Source organism: Culicoides brevitarsis, chromosome 3 (genome assembly GCF_036172545.1).
Source record: "Culicoides brevitarsis isolate CSIRO-B50_1 chromosome 3, AGI_CSIRO_Cbre_v1, whole genome shotgun sequence".
In the NCBI taxonomy this organism is placed as follows: Eukaryota; Metazoa; Arthropoda; class Insecta; order Diptera; family Ceratopogonidae; genus Culicoides; species Culicoides brevitarsis.
In genome coordinates this window covers 115,206-142,475 of record NC_087087.1, presented here as the reverse complement: position 1 = coordinate 142,475, position 27,270 = coordinate 115,206, and the positions used below count along the sequence as shown (strand labels likewise).

Here is a 27,270-nt window from a genome sequence, read left to right as displayed (position 1 = left end):
TAAATTTAATCAACATACATACATACCAAACGCTCATATTTTTGTAGACAACTTGCTTCCTGTTGTTGTATCTCGAAGACAATAGGTACTTCCATTATGAATCTGTCGTTCGAAACATGCTCTCTTACATCAGAAATTCCTTTTATGAACAGTAGCGAGGAAACATGTAGGTCATATGTTTGCAGTTGTTTTATTTGTACTTTATATAAACTACAAAATACAACTATCGAAGTCAAATACAAAAGGTACACGCGTGAAACAAGAAGTTCCCGTCCCTCTCTTGCTGAAAAATTGTGTCGGCACCATTTTATTTATGAACAGCAGCAGATGCAATATTATAAAAACAACAACAACAACATACACACGTCACACAGGAAAATGTTTAATTTTGTAGATTTTCAGAATCATTTTTTCTAATGCATATATGTGGTTTTCACAATCCAAAACAAACTGTAAAACAAATTTAAGAAAGAAGAAACATTTAGCAACTTTTATGCGTATTCACTTGATGTGTAATAAAACTATTTCAACTGATAAATTAAATTTAGATTTTCCAAAGAATCTTAATAAAACCTAATTTTTATACATATTATACATTTATACAATATTCAACTCAACACTGTATAAGACAAAATAGAAACTGTTCTTGGTTTTTAGCTTTGATATTTTAACCAAGTTTGTGTATATTGTGGTGTTTGAGGGTCCTCTCATGTCTCTTTGATGTGTGATAGCTATATTTAGTTCACATATTTAAAAGTACTAATTTTGTCATTTATATAAAAACAGGTCAATTAAGTCTACGAATTTCCATCGGATACTCGGTTTCTTTTTGTTTGCTTGATTGTTTGGACATTAATTTTCAATAAGTGCAAATCATCCTCTTCAGGCTTTTGTAATTTCATAGAAGAGAAAGATGAAAACATGAGAGAAAAGTAATTTTCTAAAGTAAGCAAATTGATATGTTTATAAACATTTTATGCAACAAAAAAATATGTATGAGAATTGATGTATTGGATTTTTTCATAGGGCAATTTTAACAAAGAGACTCCTTATCTTTCTTAAGCTTGTTTTCATATCTATCATGCTAATATAAAAAACGAAAATGAAGAAAAAATGCTTTTATTTATCACTCGCAGTTTCCGTTTTTTCTACATTCGGTACATCTAAAATTCACATAAATTTACTTCGTCCCTTCTATTTGAGCATACAATTTTACTTACTTTATCTAAATATTTCTCGAGTATGTTTTTTTTTTCTCTAGATCTTTGGATGGTAGATGGCACTCGCATGTTCACTGATTTATTTCGGTTTTCTTATCTTTTATGACTGACTTTTCGAGGTACGAAAAAAAATTTACATTATAGGGAGCAATTTTATCATCTGTAGGTATACAAATTAAAGTATTTATTATTTCTCATATTCTGATTTTTAAAAATTTTCGTATGATATAACACCTATTAAGAACAGACGATCTATCAAACATGCGAAAAACTTATTAAAAATATAATACAGAACCATATTTAGCTTGAATTTAAATTTTATTTTCCTCACGTTTTCCCCATGCCACAATGACTGTGTATTCTGAAGAAAAAAGATGAAAAGTAACGTTATGAATATAAACAAATAAATAAGTATAAGATAATTGCGGTTTTTTTATTATTTTTTTTACATCTTTAAAAGCGGGAGGCGTCTGTAATTGAACAATAACGTACATAAAATTGCCTACGCATTTAAGTGATTTTTTTTTTGTTTTACATAACGAATTTTGATACAATTATATTTTCTCAGCTTTAACGCTTTTAATATACGATTCGCACTTTTGTAATAATATTCTTTTTCGTTGAATAAAAAAAAACATTTACTTTGTTAAACGTATTATGTAATAAAGAAAAAAAATTTCCTTATATTTAAATTTTAAAGAACCATCTTTCGTCGTCAAGTCATGACAAATGTACCAAAGTAAGGTAAACATGCCAGACTACGTCGAAATTAAATTTGTTTTATCAATTTATGTGTTTTTTTTTTCTTGCCTTCACGAATGTTGTTGATTTCACAAACTCGCCTCATTTGAACAGACCATAAGATATGTAAAGAAAGAAACATAATTTTATTACCACAATTTAATAGTAGGCAATCTATCAAATTTAATATTTAGATTGGTACTGTAAAAAAAAGTTTGTAGGTAATACATATTACATATATTCCTCATGGAGTCTCATAATGTAATAATAATAATAATAATATAATCTTTCTGTACACACGTGCATTTTATATGTTTATTACAGCATAATGCTCGCGTTTTATTTTATTAGATTTAAGAGAAAATTTATCTATCTTCCTTTTATATTTTTTCTTTGTTGCTTCGACCAATATATGTTGACTACCTGTAAGGAAAGTATATTTTGTAATTTAATAAGATATATTTGGAATATTACGTTTTTTCATTTAAAAAAAATAATGAAATATGAATTGTATATGTTAAAATATAATAATATATTTTTGCTTTAAGTTTAAAATGCTTCAACTAAAAACTTACAATTTGCACAGTTGCTTTTTACAAATCAACATTGCTGAACGAAACTTTAAGAAAAATCAAATAAGCAAGTAGTTGAAACATCAAATCACACAGTAGCCCATTTTAAAAACTTATTCATCAAAACTGTCGTATTTCCATATATAACATTAGTTTATAGATTTTATTATTCATGTCATTATGATAATTTAAACATCCATATTAATGAGAAAAGTTCATAAAGTTTCTCTGTTCTCCGCGTGAATGGCCCAAAATTATTGCAAAAAAAATATTTTTGTTATAGTAATTATAATGACGGGATAACATTTCACTTTAGAAACATCAAAAAATGTTTCACTAATTAATTACATTAAAACAAAAAAGTGATGTTTGAAGTCGTCTTGTCTTTCATCGTAAAGTTATATTAGGCATGTTTTTGGTTTGCTTATCTCTTTCATTTTATTGAAAACATCATGCAAAACATCTGTTTTACCGAAAAAAGGAAAGATAGAAAGAGAGATGAGTATAAAACTTTGATTCATTTTTATTATGCTTCTTGCAAGTTTTCTTCTATTCTCTATTGTGAATAGATAGAAGGATGCACTATAAGCAGATATATTTTTCAATTACGTTTACGTGTGTCTATCTTTTCGAAAAGATGTGTTTGACAAGTTGATTGTGGTTCATTTTGTGCGGTTTTTTTCTACATGTTAATGGTTTTCTTTTGTTGTTTTTTTAGTACAAAATGAAAATAAGAAAACTTATAATTATCCGTTATCTTCAGTTGGGTCAGTTTTATTTGTTTTGTATTTTTGAATGTAAAGTATTTTGCTAAAATAAATTGTACACGTTTATTAAATAAATTATAAGGATGAATGGTTCTTATCTAGAAACCAAAACCAACTTTAAATTTTAATAAAAATTTCCATCACTCTTTACTTTTTTAAGTAGAGAAAAAATGATTAATATTCCACGTTGCTGTCCTTGACTCAAGAGCTCTTTCTATTAGTTTGGCATCAACTACATAATAACAAAAATATCATTCAGTTTAACAGAAATGGAGAAAAATGCAGCTCTCTGATAAAAAAAAAATACACATTGAAAATCAACATTTTGCCAAGTCGCGTATTTTTTATAAGTACCTACTTCATCAACATCCGACAGTGCACGGTTATGTCGTTGCTGAGTGAGAATGTTTTAATTAATTGCTATTTTTTTACGGGACGTGCAAATGACAATTGGAATATTGAGAGTAAAAAAAATATATTTTTTTTTTGTTTTGAGCATTTACTTTTAAAATTGTCATTTTGTGTTTTATCTTTTTGAGATTATTAATATATTATTAATAATTGAAACTGATGTTAGGTAAAAATATATTTGACATAGAAATAACTTCTCCTCAATAATATGATATAATATCTAAAGCATCTCAAAGTCTCGTCAAAATCACATGTAACTTGCAAATGTACTATATTTTTTTATACGATTGAAATATTTTATGTGTTATAGTACTTATAATGATGATATATAATATATGTATACAAAGAGAAGTTCATAATTGTATGCATAATGTAAAAAAGGGTAAAACAAAAAAGTACTCGTGAATGCATTGATATTTTGACAGAAATTACGACGACACGTGCTCTGTTGAGTGTCTTGTTCACTCGTTCTGATTAATTCATCTTTTCCATGTCGTGCACAAGTATAAAATCTTCTACAGAGTCATTTTCAACAAAAGACAGGCAATTAATTTAATTGAACAACTTTAAAGCCTTAATTTATATATATTGACACTTTGACACATTTCACTATCTCAATAATAATAAAGTATTCTAAAAGTGAGAGAGAGAAAAGTTTATAATGATAATAAAGGGTATTAATAATGATAATGATATTAAAATTACTCACGAAAATTTTATTACCTTCCTATTTTTATATGTGATTTGTACCGCATGCCACGAGCAGAAAACCCAATAACAATGAATGAATTGAAAACTATCCGTTTAATAAAATTCCATTTTAATTTGTATAAGAGTAACAATGGAGCAGCGATGAGAGTGTTGATGATATTTGGGCAAAACGAAAATCATACAATAATAAAATAAATTTTATATCGGTGAACACTTAATTTAAATTGAATTTCGTCTGAAATTGATATTCGGTGAACAGATTGAATTATAATGGAATTGGTCTATTCTGAAAGTGTATGGTTTGAAGATATGACTGTGTGAAAATATATGAAAATTAAAAGAAAAAAAATATTCAATCTTATTCTCCAATATATGAAGGTTATTTTACCGAAAAAAAAGTAAATAAATAAATTAAAATTAAAATACATAATGAATGGGCAATGTTTGAAACTACCTGATTATAACAAAAAAAAATAGGGCTATTTATATAAGACATTTTTAGCCAATATGTTCACTTCAATTGTAACAAAAGAATATTCTGTATCAATGAAAAAAATAAATTGCAATGCCTGCACTTCAATTGATAAGCATTTTTAATCTTCTTTCTGCCGTTCGCTCACCGTTATTCTAGCTCATTCAAAATTTATATTTGAATTTATTTTGCGAAAGTAGTTTTGGCACACGAACAAAAATTTTACATTTCATTTGGTGCATATAATAATAATCGAGCAGATTCAATGAAAGTTTTGTGTGTGTAGCATGAAATAATTGCGTCTGAGTTGTATCCCCTCTTGACATAACCGGTATATTTTCAGATTTCCAATTTAATTTTCAACGCGCACACACACTGAAATGATAAAATAATATTTATTTCACTCACCTTAAAATTATATTAAAGTATATCATTTGTTATTATTATTATTTGCAGTTCCAATGATAAATATGGAGGCGTTGATCGGTGAGACGGTCTACTTACCATGCAATATCAGCACACAAGAAATAAATGATGATGTTATACTGATACTTTGGTATCGTGAAGATAAAGGAACACCAATTTACAGGTATGTGTAATTAAATATTCTCGTCTCTCTTTTGTAAAAATAAAACCATTGCAGTTTGCATATTGTGTTATACTATTCTTCATTATTGTCAAAAACAATGCCTTTTATTTCCACGAAACAAATAAACAACGACGAAGACACCAAAATTATAAACGTATATCATCCCTATATTTTCTCCTTTCATGATTCATCGTCATGCCACAGCAACGGCAACAATAATGAGAATTTTCCATTTTGCACCGCGTTGTAAGAGGAAAACAATAGTTTCGTTCTTCTTTAATCACAGACAAGCAATGACGATGATAATTATAATGAATATCAGACGACGATGCTTTTGTAGAGCTGACGTTTGAAATGTGTTTGAGGAACGAACAAAAAATATCTTGATTGTTTTACGATCGTGAAAAAAATGTACACTGCCTATTTAACAAAGTAAAAAGAGCGTACACAAAAGTTTCGCGAGACAATTCTGTTTTGTTTATAATACATTCTTAATATTTTAAATGCTTTTTGTTGGTTTTCTTTATTATTAATACTTTGGTTATGAATTATGTTCTTTAAATGTTGTTTTCTCTTGGCGCGTTAAAAGACTTTTAGTTGGTTTTTGAACAAAAAACTAATAAGAATAAAAATGAGCAACTGCAAGACAATGATAAAATTGAGCTCTACTTTTTACTGCAACAATGAACAATCATGGGAATTTCTTTTTTCCAAATCTTGTAATAATTATAAATCCGCATGGGTACCTGAAACCAAAATTTGAAATTTAAAAAATACAATAGAAAGCCTCATAACAACATGTCTAAAGCAGGAGCATTTTAATCCTTCATCACATACAAATCCATGTAATTTTGTATTCAACTGATGTAACGCATACCGTTTTACCTAAACATTTAATTCTCTATTCTTTATATTGTTCTCCCGCATGAAACCTAAAAAAATAATTTTTTCCATTCACCAACTACCAACTTTCATTATTTTATCTCACCGAAAATGCATTTAAATGTTTGTACGGCGTATAGTTTATTCGTCTATGTTCCTTTTGTGTACATCTTTCCTCTCATCATCATCATCACCATAGTTTGGTTTGTTGTTTGCTTGGAAAAATTCGTCATAGAGATAAAAATGATGCAGTAGAAAAAATAATAGCAAACAGGCATCATGCAAATAATCTATGTCATCCGAGTACGTCTCTTATGCTTTTGTATGTGTATTCGTGAACATACATATCACAATTGTAGAACAATAAATGCTAAAATGTTTTCATTCTAAGAGAATTTTTGCAGCTGCCATTCTCATGCATGCACAAACTTTTCATTCTTTTATTATTATTATTATTATCATCATCCTGAACGCAGAGAAAACGTAGATTGGCAATGCGCTCATTGTAATGCATCATGCAAAACATGGATCATGCATTTAATTTTACTCTGTTCGTTGTTTATGTCGCAAAAGATAAGAGATTGAAACCAACAAGGCTGACCCATTTCGTATCTAAGGAAGGTATCTGCAATTAATGTTTCACAATGATTGATAATGAAATGCACAAAAAGTAACCTTTATTTTAAACTATATAAAAAAAATGACAAATAGTTCATGCCTATAGATAACAATAGACAAAAGCTGAATATACAGTAGAGAATTAAAAGGAATTTGTCTTACAAAAGGATTGCATTTTAATGTTTTTCGTACAATGACATTGTGTGCACCTTTTGTTATTAAATTTTATGTTTGGTTGAACTTCAACAATGGATATAAAGATAAAAAAAAATGTAACCGACAAACATTACAAAAATATAGTGCGGAAAAAAGATGATAGGCGGAAAATAAAAAAAAATGTTTCTAAAACAAAATATATTTAGAAAAAAACGACTTGAATTCCCGTTTTTCTGATTTTCAGCAACAATTGTATTTTAAAAAACTTTTAATCAAAGATAAAATTGACAACACTGAACTTATTTAAAGTATTTACTTATGTATTTTACTTTTATATTTTTTTTCATCATACTTATGAATTAAAACTAACTGAATACCATAAATTTTTTGGGTATTCAAAACAAGAAAAAACGACAAAAAAGTATTTCTTACACCAAAAACTTACTTGCAGCAGTTTGACTATTATTACCTCTCGAGTGTTGGTAATACAAAACTTTATTACATCTATCTCTTTTTGCATAGATACCTACAGAACGCTTAAATCTCATATAACTACAAGAGGTCGTTGTTGACGAAAAAAAGAAAAGTTTTAAAAGACAAACTTAAACTTTTATTCCTTTTTACGTTGCACTAGTTTTTGCTGTAAAGTTTTATATTTTAACAAGAATCTCTTAGAAAAGTGTCTGTTTATAATAGAAAATTCCTGTGTAATGGCGACAAAATTATTTTTATTTTAACTTCGGGACTATCATAACTTTTAAAAAATAAAATAGAAAAAAGTGTGAAGTGAAATGTGAGAAATCGACTTGTAAGAAAAATTGTTTATTTTTGTAAAGAGGATCGTATTCTTGTCTATTTTACATAATTTTTCCATAAGTTTCTCTTATTTTTTACTTCCACGAAATATGTACTACTTCAATCATGTTTTGTATTTATTGCTATTATTTTCATCAATACAAATCAAAAATTTCCATGTTATTTAAAAAAAAACAGAGTATGAACATAAATTTTACCTTTGACTTCTCTTCTAATTTTTGCTATAGCTTTGTACTTGAAAAACCTATGAAAAAGAAAATGATAACATTTGTGAGTTTGGTAGTTTTTATTAATATTTAAACTTATGCGATAGTATCTGTGAAAAAACTTTTAAAACAAGAATTTTGCTTCTCTCAAGAAAAAAAAAATAAAAGATTTATCAAATATTACAAGTCCGTTTTTTTGTTGTATAATTTCAGTTTCGAATAAACTATGTCCTAAAATCGATTTTTTTGTCATTTCAGCGTTGATGTACGTGAGCGTGATACAAAATCAGCAAAACGATGGTCGGATGAAACTGTATTTGCTAATCGTGCGTATTTTATATTTGAAAAATTACCCGGAGAATTAGCTGTACAAAGTGTTAGAGAGTCTGACACGGGTATTTATCGATGTCGTGTGGACTTTAAAGTAGCTCAAACGAGAAACATTAAAGTTAATTTAACAATAATTGGTAAGTATAAACGTTTTTTATCATTTGGAATAATTAGGATAAAATGATTTAAAAATAATTTTTGCTTTGATAAAGTTTTAAAATCTTATTCGTGTAGATTTACTTAAAAAGTTTCTTAGGAAGGCGTTTGACGAAGAGATAAATTTATTTTTTAATACATTTTCCAGATAACTAATTTTCCAGACACATTTTCGAGATAAATACATTTTCCATAACTGTTGATCGATTTCAAGCTTGAAAACCATCAAATGGGCTCACAAAATGAAAATTACGTATTTTTTTTTTTTTTCAATTTTCAAGCTAAAGAGTCATCAAAAAGTCATCCAAAAACATTTTTTATAACTTTTGATCAATTTCAAGCTTATAAACCATAAAATGGGCTCTCAAAATGAAAATTACGTATTTCTTACGTATTTTTTATTTTTCAATTTTCAAGCTTGAAAACCATCAAATGGGCTCACAAAATGAAAATTACGTATTTTTTACGTATTTATTATTTTTCAATTTTCAAGCTTAAGAGCCATCAAAAAGTCATCCAAATACATTTTCTATAACTTTTGATCAAATTCAAGCTTGAAAACCATCAAATGGGCTCTCAAAATGAAAATTACGTATTTTTTACGTATTTATTATTTTTCAATTTTCAAGCTTAAGAGCCATCAAAAAGTCATCCAAATACATTTTCCATAACTGTTGATCGATTTCAAGCTTGAAAACCATCAAATGGGCTCACAAAATGAAAATTACGTATTTTTTACGTATTTTTTATTTTTTCATTTTCAACCTTAAGAGCCATCAAAAAGTCATCCAAATACATTTTCCATAACTGTTGATCAAATTCAAGCTTGAAAACCATCAAATGGGCTCACAAAATGAAAATTACGTATTTTTTACGTATTTTTTATTTTTAAATTTTCAAGCTTGAGACCCATCAAAAAGTCATCCAAAAACATTTTTTATAACTTTTGATCAATTTCAAGCTTATAAACCATAAAATGGGCTCTCAAAATGAAAATTACGTATTTCTTACGGATCGATTTCAAGCTTGAAAACCATCAAATGGGCTCACAAAATGAAAATTACGTATTTTTTTTTTTTTTCAATTTTCAAGTTAAAGAGTCATCAAAAAGTCATCCAAAAACATTTTTTATAACTTTTGATCAATTTCAAGCTTATAAACCATAAAATGGGCTCTCAAAATGAAAATTACGTATTTCTTAATTTTTTATTTTTCAATTTTCAAGCTTGAAAACCATCAAATGGGCTCACAAAATGAAAATTACGTATTTTTTACGTATTTATTATTTTTCAATTTTCAAGCTTAAGAGCCATCAAAAAGTCATCCAAATACATTTTCTATAACTTTTGATCAAATTCAAGCTTGAAAACCATCAAATGGGCTCTCAAAATGAAAATTACGTATTTTTTACGTATTTTTTATTTTTAAATTTTCAAGCTTGAGACCCATCAAAAAGTCATCAAAACCATTTTGACTTATACATTTTCCATAACTGTTGATCGATTTCAAGCTTGAAAACCATCAAATGGGCTCACAAAATGAAAATTACGTATTTTTTACGTATTTTTTATTTTTCAATTTTCAACCTTAAGAGCCATCAAAAAGTCATCCAAAAACATTTTTTATAACTTTTGATCGATTTCAAGCTTACAAACCATCAAATGGGCTCACAAAATGAAAATTACGTATTTTTTATTTTTCAATTTTCAACCTTAAGAGCCATCAAAAAGTCATCCAAAAACATTTTTTATAACTTTTGATCAATTTCAAGCTTGAAAACCATCAAATGGGCTCACAAAATGAAAATTACGTATTTTTTACGTATTTTTTATTTTTAAATTTTCAAGCTTGAGACCCATCAAAAAGTCATCCAAAAACATTTTTCATAACTTTTGATCGATTTCAAGCTTACCATCAAATGGGCTCACAAAATGAAAATTACGTATTTTTTACGTATTTTTTATTTTTCAATTTTCAACCTTAAGATCCATCAAAAAGTCATCCAAATACATTTTCTATAACCTTTGATCAATTTCAAGCTTGAAAACCATCAAATGGGCTCTCAAAATGAAAATTACGTATTTTTTACGTATTTTTTATTTTTCAATTTTCAAGCTTAAGAGCCATCAAAAAGTCATCCAAATACATTTTCTACAACTTTTGATCAAATTCAAGCTTGAAAACCATCAAATGGGCTCACAAAATGAAAATTACGTATTTTTTATTTTTTCATTTTCAACCTTAAGAGCCATCAAAAAGTCATCCAAATACATTTTCCATAACTGTTGATCGATTTCAAGCTTGAAAACCATCAAATGGGCTCACAAAATGAAAATTACGTATTTTTTACGTATTTTTTATTTTTCAATTTTCAACCTTAAGATCCATCAAAAAGTCATCCAAATACATTTTCTATAACCTTTGATCAATTTCAAGCTTGAAAACCATCAAATGGGCTCTCAAAATGAAAATTACGTATTTTTTACGTATTTTTTATTTTTCAATTTTCAAGCTTAAGAGCCATCAAAAAGTCATCCAAATACATTTTCTACAACTTTTGATCAAATTCAAGCTTGAAAACCATCAAATGGGCTCACAAAATGAAAATTACGTATTTTTTACTTATTTTTTATTTTTCAATTTTCAAACTAAAGAGTCATTAAAAAGTCATCCAAACAAGTTTTCCATAACTTTTGATCAATTTCAAGCTTAAAAACCATCAAATGGTTCAAGATGAAAATGAAGGAGATAACTTTCTTTATCCAAATTTTGAATTTTTTTTTCTTTTTTTTTTTTTTTGATGAAAAACATTGTACAATTTCCTTATTACTGCTGTTCTTATTTACATATTATTCCAAAGTAAGTCGCATGTATATTTAAATCGAAATCTACCCCATGACAAAACTGACAACTGCTAAAAAGTCAGCAGCAGTCTTGAGATAAAATATTTTTCACTTATTCGTTCGCTCTCTAATGCCCGCCTACTTGTTTGCCGGAGAAGCGATAGAGTTGACACACTCACGATATAGAGAAGAAGTGAATCTAATCAACAAGATTGTTCCTCAGAGAATTTTAAGGGATTTAATATGTGATTGTGTATATGCTCGTTTTCAAGCTGATTTTTTTAGTATTTGAATTGAAATTTGTAGAAATATAAATGGCAAAAACTCCTCTGTGGCTTATCGTTAAATAGTACATGTGGCTTTAGTCGAAATTAAAATAGAAAGAATCTGAAATTATTATTACGAACGATATTAAAAGAAGTTGTACAAAAATTAATTGATTTTCTCTATATCATTTTACTACTTTTAGACAAAAAAAAAAAAACCTAAATTTTCTTTTAATATAAAAAAAATTATTTAATGAAATCATCACTGAAAGTTTTAGATTTTCCCAAACAAATTGCAATTGCAATAAATTGTCACAAGGAAAATCCAAATCAAAATCAAACTATGTATGTAAAAACGGTTGATATAACAATTAGTACAAATCAACATTTATTACAATGCACTTTAATGCCCCGGAGTGACCTATTTTGTGATTAAACCTTTTTTTTTTGTACTCGATTAAATTAAAAACATTCGTTCAAGGTATTACTTTTATTTTGCAACACTTTGTTTTTATATTTTTATTATAGGGTTTTATTTGTTTTTTTTTTCTTTTTTTATTTAAATCAAAATATCAGAATATAGGTACTGTGTTAAAGAGACAATGAGTGACATTCAATGAAATTAAATGACGTGCGTTTTTAAAAGCATCCCATGAGTGCGCACAAAAATGTCATCAGAAATAAATAATGTATGAATTTGGAGAATATTACAATTTTTATTTGATTTTTTTTTTCTGTTTCTACCCCGAAACTAAAACAGACAAAAATGCGCGAGAGCCAAAACTCTACCCATTTCATTTTTATTGTCGTTGTATTTTGTGGGCACCGTTCGTATTGTAATATACCTCAATTTTGAGATAGATTGCGTTTCAATGAATTCACATTCAAAAATATTATTATTATTTTATTTTATTGCATATTAAAAGTCTGATATTTATGAATATTTTCAACAAACTTTTTCAACAGTGCAAAATTGTAATGTAATGTAATATTTTTTCAACCTAAATATTGAAGTTGGAAAATTGTATTTTTCTTTCAAACAAACGAATGGCAATAGCTTGGCACGATTATTAGGTTACATACGATGCGAGCCCGGAAAATTATATTCTGATTTACAATGCACACTTTTTTTATTTCATAAGGGAATTCACACAAAATTGAAAAAAAATGAATCTCATATCGGCATTAGCCTCAATTTCTTTTTTATGACAGAAATATTCGTCAAATTTATAGAGAACACGACAAAAAAAATTTAGCATAAGAAAAACTCGACTGAATATACTCAATTTTCAACAAGAACAACAAGGATAACTGCAGGAATACATTAAATCTAAATGTGTATGTGTGTTTGTTCATGATGATGATGGCATAACATGGCGCAGCCTGAAAAATGAAAGACGAAATAGAGCATGCGACAAAAGGAAAGAATTAAGAAAATGTGTCTGAAAGTCGGCTTGTTAATGGCCCATCATTAATGTTGTTTTCTACTTAATCCTTGTCTCTCAATGATGATACACTCACTCAAATACAGGCACACATATACACTTTATAATTTCACATCTTAATGAGTTTATTTTCTTTTACATTTTTGAAACGAAAAATAACACGAAATTGTTAAAAATGTTTGAGTTTATTTTGTCGTCTTTCTTTTAAAGAGAAAGTAAAGGCAAGCCAAAGATGAACGTAACAGTAACATAAAAATATTTCAAGTAGGTATACTCAACAAGATCACAATTTCCCCATTAAACTCTTAATATACTGCGTGTCGTGTTGTCTTAATTCATTGCCAAAACTGTACTTTAGATGACATAGCATAATGGGTTTAAAGTTGGCAGTTAAAGCAAGATAATATCAAATATCAAATAATGGCATTTGGTTCTAACAAATTGTGTCTGATCGACATTAGAAGTTCAAATGTAATTTAATCAAATATCACTTTACAGTTAATTGAGTCTGCTTTAAAATGGAAAATTTCATACATAAAAAAGGAAAAAACAAACAGATTGTATTTTCACTCGAGTTATTTTCTCGCTTTGCAATCCAAAAAAATTTTTCCCATTTATATTTATTTATTTGTAAAATGTTTGGAAAAATATTACAAATACTATATTGGCAAACAAACAGGACAAGTAGTCACGCTTCAGTAAATCTACTTTGAATTTTGCTTTGCCATTGAATTGGCATTCACACAAAAACTGTTATCGTTCAATTTATTTGTTCATTTGCCATTTTAAAATTTATTTATGAGCTTTTATTCAGTTATAAATAACCTCTCATATTGTGTACCATCATTTATTCTCGACTCCTCTACTTTCTACCTCCTCTAAATAATGCCCGGATTGTAGATTTGAACAAGTCTTCGATAATATAAATTCATTTGATTCTGGCGAACAGACACCAAAACACAATAGCAAAATAAAAAATTTGAAAATGAACAAAAAAATGTTTTTAAAAGTTTCGCCGTAAAAATATATATTTTGTGCGATGATGCTGGTTCTGTTACAATCAGTCGCAATTTTCATTTTTTTTTTTCTCCCGCTTACTAAATACGAAATATAATATCGAGCGAATACAAATTTTCTGTGTGTGGGTTTATTGTTGCAAAACGAATGATATTGTACGTTAAACGTAGCCACAGGTCACAATTGAGTAGCAGTAAATTCAATATATTATGTTTCTATACAGTGTAAAAAGTTTTCTCAATTATTCCCAATTTTCTAGATTTATGTTCATTCAAAAGGTTGTAATTTATTGTTTGATAAAATGTGTTATTGGTTCACTATTTGTAGTATATGTTTCATATACTACTTTGTTTTTCGTGCATGCAAAAGATTCATGTTGTGATACTCTATCGAGAAAACATCGACAAATTTACTCAAATTTGATGAACACTTTTTGGACAAAAAAGGTATGGATCCCTTTTTCAAAGTCTTTAAAAAAGTTAAATGATTTTTGAAAAAAAAAACAAATTTTTAATGTATCATATCAGAATCCATTTAGAGAGCATTTAGATATTAATTTAAGTTTTCATTTGCCTAACTTTAACATCCGAAACTAAAGTTACAAACATACTATTATTCGAATTTGCTTGTTTATTTTGCTGTTTTTTTTTTATATACTCAAAAAATTATGGCTTTGTGTAAGTTTTTGAATCAACGTTGATTTACAAGATATAATGAAATTGAAGATATAGATTTCAAGTTTTCATCTTTAAGCTTTAAATGAACTTTTAGAATTATTTGTAATTAATATGAGCTGTATTGAATTGTAGTTAAATAATACATATTGTCTGAATAGAATAATGAAGTAATAACAAAACATTCTCGAAAAGATTTTTAAAATGAGTGTGCCTCTTGAGAAAATCAAAATTTTACCTAATTAATAATAATTTTTTAACTATGACTTTGTATTGCTGGCACGTAAATAAAACAAGTAAAGGAAATCAAAAGAATTGATCCCATAGGAAGCAAAACTTTGTTGAAGTGAAACATAAAAATACGGAAAGAAGGAAGTTTGTCCTACTTTTTATTATAACTCCTATTTAAAAGGAAAAAAAACTTGCTTCATTTTAATAATTTCTTTTTTTTTATCCCGCTTTTTCCCTTTTGACTTCACAAAAGACAACAAAGCACTAATTTTATCACGCATACTTCTTGTTCTTATTCCATATTATACGGTAGGCAAGTTGTGCTGATATAATGTCGCTTTATACTCAAAGATTATTATTATTTTTAATAAAAGAAAAGCATTGCGCGACAGTGTATAAACAAGCTTTTGTAATATTATAATTATAATAATAAAAATATGGAGACCGTAGAATGGATTTTTGCATTCGCGAGGAAAACAACAAAAGACACAATATTTGTCGCAAAGAGTAATAAAAGTAAGAAGGAAAAAGACTGAAATAATATGAATAAAAACGAGAGATAAGCTCTTGGGTAATGAAATGAGGGGTTTTTTTTACCTGTGCGAACATGAGGAAAAACAAAACATCTACTGTTGCATTTTAACGCAATTTCCGTGAAGCGCTTCACGCAAAATTGGCCTAAATCAACTTCCTATCAATTTATACAACATCAATATTATTTTGTAATCAATATGAGTGAAAAAGCGAAAGAAAAGAAAATTCGGGGTTTATTCAGGGCAATTCGCATGAATCGATGATGTATGTATCGTTTTTAGGAGCACATTTACATTTTTCTTCAGGGGATGAAGTGAAGGAAAAAATGAAATGAAAATGTGTGTTGCCTTTCCCTTTATTTCCTAATCATATTTACATAATAATCAGTTGATTACATAAATTTAATGCATCGAATGTGAGTGAGTCAGGAAAAGGCGAAAATACGGTAACCAACTTGAAATACACTTACAAGATTTTTTTTAGGAAACAAAAGCAACAAGGTTACCTTCAATTCTTTTCGACAAATACGGAAGGAAAGAAAATAAAAAAAGGAATAAACACACACTCAGACAAGGAGAACGGAAGTCGTAAATAAGCATCTTTTCATTTCATTTAACATATTCATGACGAGAACTCATATGTAACAAAATCACCGCCGCCGCAAAGAATACAGTGTTGCGCCTAACCAGCAAAAGTAATCATCAATTCACTTCTACTATGTTTGAACATTGAACCTAACGTGTCAAGGTGAGAGTAAAATGAAATGAAAATCCATGAAAGAGAGAAACAGAAAATCGATTGCATGCATTTCTATCGTGATTCTTATGGAAGATTTTCACATGATACATAGGAACAAGATAACTAAATCAATCGTTCACCTGCTACTAATTTTGCTTGCTGCTCGAAAGCACGGATACGACGTCAACATAATGAACCCAAGACACGTATTTCAGTGGTAAATGCGAATCTTAATTGAAGTTGAGTGAAATCTCGCAAACAAACAAGAAAACTTACTTGGCAACATTTTCCTCAATCCTCTTTCAATACAAAATGTACTGTACATACATATATTGTTTTATACTCTGACAAGTCAGCAAACGAGCATCCAATACATAAAAATTTATTTAAAAGTATATCAGTGTCGCTCGTGATTAATTTGCGGTCAAAGGTAATTTATATGACCATTACAATGTTTCTCTTCTATTTCTCTCAGTCATTGTTTCAATTTGTGTATGAGAATGAACTTGAAACAATATTTTAGGAATCATCTTACGAAACATAGTAAATGTTTTACATACTTAATTTAAAATTGATATTGATTTGTAAGTTTTCGTTCAAGATAAGGAGTGTGAAATTACATAATAACAATACAAATTTATCATTAGATTTATAAATGCTTTATTCCAACGAAAGCTCAAATTTTAGAATTGACTAAAACATTATATTATTAGAAACTTATTTCATTCTTTAATTAAAGTTCTTATAAAATTGCTTTGAATGACCATAAGCAAAAGCTCCACATAAAAAAACCACAAAAAAACGTAAAGGCATCCGTGCATCGAACGGGAGTAAGTTTCTCGTAATTAACTACACTTTAGTGCCTTCTCATAAAGAACTTTTTGGTTTGTTAATATTAAACTTTGAGCGATGCAAAAGGGTTTTGCATGAGTTCCTTTGTTTTAAAGTTTTAAAGCGAATTGTATATACATCCATAAAAAAAATATTCCAGTTATTTAACGACAAAATTGAAATTTTATAAAAACACAAATGTAAAAGATAAATTTTATGAAGCTCGAGCTCCAAAACGTAAAATTTTACTTTGATCCCTATAGATGAGGGTTGATGAATATTTTTTCTGTTCTCAGAATTATTAATACTTTTTTTGCATTTAGTAAAAAAGACGAGATCCGTCTTAATTTTCTTTTCTATCCTTTTGAAAAATAGGTATAACAACAAAAAATTTAAAATTAATTGGACAAAATCTCTCTTTTATCTTCTAAAGCTTTCACTTTGATCTGATATTTATCATTTCGCGACATTTTTCGGTAGGTTTTTCTTATTTCTATCATCGTTTAATTTGTTATTATTATTTTTTTTTTTAAATAAAATCAATATAAAAGGTGTAAAAGTAGATGTTTTGATAACATTAAACACAAAATGGTACTTTAATTGTTTTTTAAGTTTGTAATTAAAGTACAAACAAACAAACGAAAAGTAATAAAAAGAAAGGTATGAAACATGTAATTATCATGTGACTTTTTTTTAATAAGTAGAATGATGTTTTCATGCGGGTTGAAAAATTAAAATAAAATTGAATTAACTGAATCTGAATATTTTTTTCCTATTTTTAGTGAAAAAATCCAACAGTGCAAAAATTATTTTTAGTCATAAATTTCCATTGCTTGATCATACTTAATTCCGTATTTAATTAAAAATGAAAAAAAAATACTGAATACACTTTTTCCCTTTTTTCATTTTATTTACGAAGTTCCTCCCGAACGTATTAGTATAAAAGATGAATCAAATACTGAACGTACGTCAGTTGTTGGCCCCTACAGCGAGGGCGATATAATTAAATTGAAATGCGATGTATATGGAGGCAAACCAACACCAACAATAATGTGGTATCGCGATGGAATTCCGTTAGGCGCCGAAACAAATTTTTTACCAAATGAACGACATTTGCGAAGTTCAATAACGCTTGGACCTCTTACTCGACAAGACTTAGGCTCTCGTTTGACATGCAAAAGTATGAATCATCAGAAATCTACGCCGATTGAAACAACCGTCCAACTAGATATGAATTGTAAGAAAACTTGTCTTTTTTCTTTAATTTTATTACACAAAAAAAATCGTGAATATTTTACGAATAAAAACACATTTTTTTGTTTTTCAATTTTTTTTGTGAAACGAATACTACTTTTTGTGTAATGTAAAAAGGTTTCTCGTACTCGAAAATTAAAGTTTTTGCTTCATTTTCAATTGAATTAATTTTTTTTAGTCGTGCCATTGAACATTAGATTATTGGGAGCACATCAACCATTATCAGCAGGTCGACGTTATGACTTATTATGTCAAAGTTCGGGATCTCGTCCTCCAGCTGTTATCACATGGTATCGTGATAATCAGCGTCTTGACAGTACAACGGAAACGGTAAGATACTTTAAGTTTCTTATTGAAACGATTAGTTTTTTTTTTATAGCTCATTGTTTTTCTGTTAGACATCGAGTGATGGTAACCAAACCACAAGTACGTTATCAATAACATTGAGCAGAGCAGATGCTGGAAAATATCTTTCTTGTCGAGCTCATAATTCTGCTGTACCATCAGAAGCTCTTGAAGATGGATGGCGATTAGATATTCAATGTAATGAAGAGTTTATTTGAATATTTTTGATTTATTTTAAAATTGATGTTCTTTAGATGTTCCTGAAACTCGAGTGCGTTTAGGAACACCCTTGGATCCAGAAGCAGTTCGAGAGGGCACAGATTTATATTTCGATTGTATTGTATCTGCACATCCATCTGTGTATAAAGTAGAATGGCGACATAATGTAAGTTTTTTATAAATTTTTTTCACGAAAATGCGGAAAGTAAAATAAAAGTAAATGGACGAATAACAAAAAGGAATAGGTACTAAAAGAGACTTGAGGCAATGTTTACGTTACTTTTATTTTTTTGACAAAATTTGTTTTATTTTATAAAGTTTTGCCTCGGAGAAAAATAATTCTCTTTTATTTTACGACTCTTTTCGTCTTTTTTTTTGCGTGTTGATGCGGTTGTTTTCTTTTTGTTTGTCATTAGAGCCTTATTTAACTTTTTTTCTTGTGCCCAATTGTATGTTCTATTTTTTTTCTTCTCGTTTCTCCTTATTAAATGTCAGAACATGACCTTTTTTGCCAACTAGATTGTTCTGATTGTAGTTTGTAGACAATAAAAGACTGATTTATCACAATTAATCATTGTTTATACTTTTAGGGAGAAATGTTGCCGCAAAATGTATCCAAGGGTGTTATAATAAGCAATCATTCATTGGTTTTACAAGGCGTATCACGCACAACAGCTGGAAACTACTCATGTGTCGGCTTCAATTCTGAGGGCGATGGCACAAGTCCTCCTTTTGAATTGAATGTGATGTGTAAGTATCTTCGATTTTATTAACATTGATTATTTTTTTTCCTCTCTGCTTAACTACAACTAAACAAAAAAAAAACCAAGCCGAAATGTAATTAATCTTTATTTTCTTTTTTTTCCTTTCTATCGAAAATATAATAATAAAATAATTACAAAAATCATCAGATGCACCAACTTGTGCTCCAAACCAACCACGTATATATGGCGTTGCGAAGCAAGAAAATGCCCAAATCAAATGTGTTGTAGATGCCAATCCACCCGAAGTAGAATTCAAATGGACATTTAATAATTCTGCGGAGAGTATTGATGTTGCGGCGAATCACGTTGCCAGATTTGGAACATCATCCATTGTTTCGTACACACCAATGACAGAACTTGATTACGGTACACTTTTGTGTATGGCTACAAACAAAATTGGCAAACAAAAGCAACCGTGTGTTTTTCATATTATTGCAGCAGGTGAGTTCAGTTTTGTTTGTAAAAATTTTTTGTGTACATTTTCTGATAATTTAATAAATAGCTATTGTCTGACGTCGAAAAAAAAACTAATCAATATTGATTTTCTCAGAAAAAAAAAGGAAATTGAAAAATAGGGTTCGTAATTTTTAAATAAAAGTACTCTTCGTACTCTGCTTTGATTGTTTTTGACCCTCATTCGAATCTGCTTAAGCATTTTTAAAATAAAAGCAAGCGAAATTTTACTTGAAGAATTTTTCCGGATGTCAGGATGAATCGATCAAAGTTTGTGAGATTCTAAGTTCTTACGAAATTCGGAATTAGGTTTGATAAGTTGTAAAATGTAATATGATGAATTGATATTTGAAAAGAATAGTGTTAATTAACTTAAATTAAAATATGTATAATATACATATGATATATATTATAATAATAGTATATAATAATTAATATAAATAATGTACATATACAAATTTATGAATTATGTAATTAATTTTATTCTTTACACATATCAATTCATATATACGTTGTATATGTTTCAAAATATAAATAAGATACAATGAAATTTTTTTTTTTGGAGCCTTAAATAAATTGTTTCTTGCATCATTTTTTAAAATATTAAATTTTTAAAGCATGCTCGAACAAACTCGGAGTACGATCAAGAATAATTAGAACTGACTTGAAGAAAACTCTTAAAGTTACGAACCCTAAATTAAATGTAAATCTAATGAGAATATCGATTGTTTTATTTAATTTAGAAAAAAGGTTTTATTAAACCACAGAGCAAATAGATCTTTTTCACGCTGTGAATTATAAGAAATGCTATATTACATTGACTTGAGATTATCGTGATGTACGAGAGAAATGTTAGCTTTATGATATCTGGTCTCTTTATTACAACTTTACAAAACCATTTTGTTTAGATATAAACAAAACACACACTTTTTGGGGCTCTTACAAATATTTACTTTTTTTCTTGTTTCGACTGAGCCAAGAGAGGCGATGCATAAAGGACAAATACAATAATAATATCATTTATATTTGCTAAAGACATTTTCAAGCATACGAAACCTCTCACAGCAAGATCTTTTCAAGGAGGTAGCGTACAACAAGGACTTTATTTTGCCAAAGAGCATTCATAATAATAAATAATAAAATCGTAGACAATACAATAAACATAAATAAATGAATAGCTTGAGAGGAGTTTGCATGAAAGTTTTTGCTTCGTTTTCATACAACCAGACAGTGTGTGAAGCATTTATATGGAAGAAAAAAGAATGACAATCATCTACACACAACATGCACTTAAATGCAAAATAAGTTGAGAAATATTATTATTTTGCGTTCCAATTTCGAAATCATAAAATGAAATATTGCTGGGTTTGAAAGACATTTAGCTGTAATATGAGCGTTATCATCGTAAAAACATCCAAACAAAGACTTTAACACCTGAAAGTAGAAACGAAACAGCAATAGTTTTCATTGACATTTTCAATATTTATAAACACACCAAAACAAAATTCAATATAATTATTATTGTTGTGTATGGTTCAATAATCGGAACACAGTAAGGAAATGTCACAAACCACTCTACTCTAACAAATATCAAATAAATAGCATAGCTGACAAATACAGCAACGAAAGAGGCAAAAGCTAAGTTTGTCTCTCACACATGCAAACTAACTAAATAGGACTTGTGCTTTGTTTATATCAGTTTATCATATGGATATTTTGCTCTGTCGATGCATAAATTGTATGAAACTCCATAAATCATTTTGCTGGTTGACTGCCGTTCTCATGATTTTATATTTATTTATTATTTCAATATTCAATAAATTTTATGGTGCTGTTGTTTTTCATTTCTCTGCGATACGTTTATATGTGCATTAATGTAGTTTGTCATTGTCGTGATGCTTGAAATGTCAGGCGAGATGTTGAATTTTTTGAGTGAATTTACGAGTGAGAAATTGAGATAATCCAGACGTAATTCTAACGACAATTTGTCTTTTATATCATCAGGTCGTCCCGATCAAGTGCATAACTGTACAGTTTCAAATATATCCATGACATCTTTGGGCATTAAATGTACTGAGGGCTTTAATGGCGGGCTAACACAAACATTTTTAGTTGAAGTTCGTGACATGCACACTCAGGAAATGCGTGCAAATATTACATCGCCTATTCCAAGATTTACTTTAGCCAATTTACAACCCGGCGGATTGTATTCTGCCTCTGTTTTTGCATACAATCCAAAAGGTAGATCCGATCCCGCTGTATTACAAGCAGCAATGTTGCGTTTGCCAGAGAAGAGATTAGAGAATGGTAAGCATTTTCATGCATTTTTTTTTTGTCTTTAATTTATGTTTTATTCGTTGCACATTACAATAAAGAACGTCCTAAACCATCATTACATCCATTTGGGCCAATGGTAACATTAACAATCGGATTAGCAATGGTTTTGGTGATAGGAACGTGTGCAATTGTGTTAATTGTGAGATGTGCTTGCGGAGGAAATGGCCAAAATAAGCGAAAAGAATTTGTGAGAGCGCACGGCGGAACAACAGTGAGAACAGCGTCACCCGGCCCAAGCGATAAGAGCGCTACAAGTAAAGAAATCGATGGTAATGAGAGTGATGAGAAAAATCCAGATGTTATTCCCGATACAATCGAAACGGATGAACAGGTATGCGATGAGTAATGAATGTTTGCAGATAAATTCATTAAATTATTTTTATACAGATTGATTACATAAGAAGGAGACAACACATATCAACAATTGATACAAATAGCCCTAATAGAGTGATATTAGCGTCAAATAATTCCTCGAATCAAAGTTTTGTTCCGCTTCCAACGGGAGGAATGTCATTTAGTAATCCAATGGGAGGACATACTCCATATGGGTACTGTACATTACGTAACGGTGGTTTACCATCACAATCAATAGCAACTACTGTGTCAATGGTATGTTTATCCTTCTTATTTATTTTTAATTTCAACCGATTCAAGGTTAAATTATCAATGAACAGAGTCCTGTGCCAAATTCATATCCAACCACACACAATACATCAACATTGCCTCGTCATCCTGTTGGTTCAAATCATTCTCAAATTGGAAATGCTTGGCCATCATACGGAGGAACCATTGCGGGTGTTCGAAATATAAGTGTGAATAGTAATAATCATATTGTGCCGCCTCCGCCGTCGACGATAGCAATGCAACATCTTGGACCAACAAACGGGCGATCATCAACACGAATCTACCAACAACAAACGCCATCGATGCAAAACCAACAAACTTGCTTATTGGAAGATGATGCAACTGTAGAAACGCCACTTATGTTAAAACGTGAGAGCACTGTATGACTATAGGAATCTCACAGGGTCGCTGGAGATACGGCCCTGTGAGATGTTCAAATTCTTTATTCGGTTGTTTGTATTCGTTACTTACTCAAGGTAAGAAAAAAACATGTATTTAAAAATATTTAATATTCTCTAAATGAGAAAAAATGTTGAAAAAGCCTCAAAGGCTTCCAATACGTTCTACAAAACCAAACCAAATATGAACTACATGTACATTGAGACTTGTTTTTTGTACATTTTGAAACAGTTTAGCATAATTTTGTATACAAAAATAGTTAAATATTAAATATAAGCGAAATTGTTAATAAAAAATAATTATGATCAAAAAATTAGTCAAAAAGAATCGAACTTTATTCATGTTTAGAATATGATATTTAGACAAGTCTATTTAAAACTTAAAGTAAAAAAGTAAATGCATACACATACAAAGAATAATCAAAATAAAAAATCTCGGACTGAACTCGTTGATACTTTTTTCTCTTTAATAGGTAATCTGTGTTTAGTATTAAAAAGAAAATAAAATATAAAATATAGATATCGATTCCTTTTCTGTTTTCATTACCACCGATTTTTGATGGTAAGATATTTATAAGAGTTTTTATTTGCTGAAATTATTACTTTTTTAAAAATTTATATCTTATCATACAAGAAGCAATTTTAGACTTGTACGATAGTAATATTTTGTATATTGAGAAATATCCTCGTAAAATTATAGTTTAAATTACCTCTTCCTCCGAATTTGTATTATCTGCAAATCATATTCATGAGCTTACTCATAATCAAACTATTTGTGTTTCTTTCATAACAAGTTTCCAATTTTCATATACATGTAATAATAATATTATATTGAATGTAAATATCAATAAATAATAACTTCAAACAATGAAGACGATTATATTGGATTATGTGAGATATAATTTTCTCTTCTCTTTTTATATTCCTTTCTTGTTGTTTTTTTCTTTTTTCTATTATTATTATTTTCCTTTTCTTACCTTTCAACCAAAGGAAGCTCATTCCATTCGTAAAGCAAGAACCAAAGAATTTTTTGAAAACTTCATATTTTAAATGAGAGTTGAAGTTTATGTAATATCTACAGAAATAGTGTAACAAAAGAACATATTGATTATTTTACATACATTTTGTTATAAGGTAATATGAATTAGTTATTTAAATATATATTTATACTTAGCATAGGATAGGTACATAAAATATGATAATTAAATTGAAGCAGATGAATATTATAATAAAATTGACTGTTCTCCTGCTTTTCTTCTTTGTACAGTGAAATAAAAAATACTTGTAATATAAAAAAAATTTACCTTAAATTATTATATTAAAATATATATTATATATATAGTTACTATACAGAACTATAGAAAAAAACAAGAAAATATAAAAGATTAATTCCAAAACATATAAAAAAAACTGAAAAGATTAGTTTTTATTAGTTCTATTTGATAATTGTAAGTAAAATGGTAAGTACAATTTTGAGATTGTTAAACAACCCCTTATCAATATTTTTAGAAAATGTGTCAAAAAATTGACAAATTTTCGATAAAATCCATAAAATAAAATAACCTTAATTAAAACATGATAATTAAAGTTATTTTCCATTATCGTTCTTTAAACAAAATGAAGGTATATTTTCAACGCGAAAAAAAGCTTAAAATGTTATACAAAATTAATAATAATAATAAAAACCCTCGGCTTCTCTTTCATTTACGTTATGTACAAGCTTTAACAACATGTTGTTATTGTATGTCTAACCCATTTTAAAAATGAAATAAACTAACAGGCAAAATATATTTGTTAATATTTTTGATATATTTGATGAGGAACGGCAATCATGATGATGATGAAAATGACAAAGTTTGTATCTCTTGTTTGGTGAACTGAAATGACAATCATCTTCTTAGAATGAAAAGAAAGAAAAAAGGAAAGGCTCTTAAAATATTGAACGAATGATAAAATATGGTTTGTCAATTATAAATGTGTGAACATAAAAATAATGACTTGAGGTATCGTTTTTTATAGCTGGACGCTTTCTTCTGTATAAAAGCACTCTTTTTCGTTGAATTATTAAAAGAAAAGTAAAAATGTCAAGGATGGCAGTGATGAAAAATTGTTCTCTTTTGCGCAATGACTACGCAAGAGTGATAAAAAAAACGTAATATTTTAATAATAAAACAAGACAAGACAAAAACTAGACATATTTTTATGTTTTTACAGAAAATAAAGTTATTTTTTTAATAAGGATCTTTAATCATTAGATAACTCTCAGAACACATCATCATTACAACATGCATCACAATTTTCAAATTTAAAAACTTGGCTGATGTTCTTCATCCTTTTTCAGTCTACTTAGTTCATTTTCAGTTTTTCATTATTTTTAATCATAAAAATTGTACATTTTTTGTACTCTTTTCTAATTAAAAATACAATTATGATGTTTCCAGTTTTTAACGTGCCCTCTATGCCTGCTTAGCATCCCTTGTTTGTATAAAAATACATGTAAAAACAGTAAAAAGCATCTCAAATAGTAATATTTTTCAATGAAAAATTATAAATTGTATAATTTTATTATAGTATGTTGTATGTGCAAAAAGTAAAACTAAACAGTTGAAGATAAAAGAAAAATTCTGCAAAAAGAAAGAATTTCTTTGTAAACATTTTTTATCATTTTATTAATAATATGTTTTTGCTCCTCTAATTTAATTTCAAGAGAAAATAGTTTTTTGCGCTTGTAGAAAAGCAATAAAACAGAAAAGTAAAAATGCGTTTTCTTTGTTGAACAAAATTAAATCAATTAAAAATCTTATTGCTTTAATAATTGCGTTTTGTTTCATCTTTATTTCCATATATCATTAAACAAAAAATAAACACTTTTGTCAAAAAATAACTTTAAAAGAAATGTTTAAACTTATTGTATATTTTATTTTATACAAGTTTGAGTACTAAAAGATTTATAAAAATTAAGATTAAGTTTTTTTTTTGATATGATACATGATAGTATCTTTTTATTTTCTTTTGTATACATTATGCCTTTGAATACCATTTTACATTTAATGTGTAAAATTTTCATATAAAATAGTTCCGTTATGTTTTAATTAAAATAAAATTATTATTTTATTTGACACTTTAATTCATGTGCAGTAGTTTTAAAATTATTTAACACTCTAATGAACAGATTGAACCATGCAATTATACATTATGTATATGAACGTAAATTTATTCAATTGTGACTTGAGCTTATAAATAATACATATATAGTTTTTATAATAAAACGGAAAATTATTTTACGTTAAACAAAAAAGGCGATTGTATCGAAAATATGTTGATTTGAATCAAAAATACATGTTTTTTTATTCTTATAAACAAAATCCAAACAACAAGAATATATTAATAATTTGTGAAAAGTAGTATGAAAACAACAAATAAATAGAAAAATGTTCATTTATTATCCTCTTTACAATAAAATTCAACTCGATTCTATTTCTTCTGTGAAATGCGTGTAATGTTTATGTTAAACATTTAATTCAAAAAAATGAAATAAAAATTTGTCAAAAACGGAAAGGAAAAAAATGCTTTGTTAATAATGCAAATAACTCTCTGAGAATAACGAAAAGAAACTGAACACAGGTGTACAATTTAATAGTCTATATATT

At 28.1% G+C, this 27,270-nt stretch overlaps 1 protein-coding gene across 1 annotated transcript in view; it reads left to right on the top strand.

The window, feature by feature from the left end:
• LOC134834635 (neural cell adhesion molecule 1) overlaps positions 1-23,840 on the top strand; it is a 38,123-nt gene extending 14,283 nt beyond the window's left edge. Inside the window, exons 2-13 of the mRNA XM_063849371.1 lie at positions 5,351-5,483; positions 8,420-8,628; positions 18,146-18,463; positions 18,659-18,810; positions 18,879-19,023; positions 19,080-19,210; positions 19,635-19,794; positions 19,956-20,249; positions 22,266-22,568; positions 22,637-22,929; positions 22,986-23,207; positions 23,273-23,840. Of these exons, the coding sequence (XP_063705441.1) occupies positions 5,351-5,483; positions 8,420-8,628; positions 18,146-18,463; positions 18,659-18,810; positions 18,879-19,023; positions 19,080-19,210; positions 19,635-19,794; positions 19,956-20,249; positions 22,266-22,568; positions 22,637-22,929; positions 22,986-23,207; positions 23,273-23,608 (2,696 nt within the window). The 3' untranslated portion in view covers positions 23,609-23,840. The remainder of the gene's footprint in view (positions 1-5,350; positions 5,484-8,419; positions 8,629-18,145; positions 18,464-18,658; positions 18,811-18,878; positions 19,024-19,079; positions 19,211-19,634; positions 19,795-19,955; positions 20,250-22,265; positions 22,569-22,636; positions 22,930-22,985; positions 23,208-23,272) is intronic.
• The last annotated feature ends 3,430 nt before the right edge of the window (positions 23,841-27,270 follow it).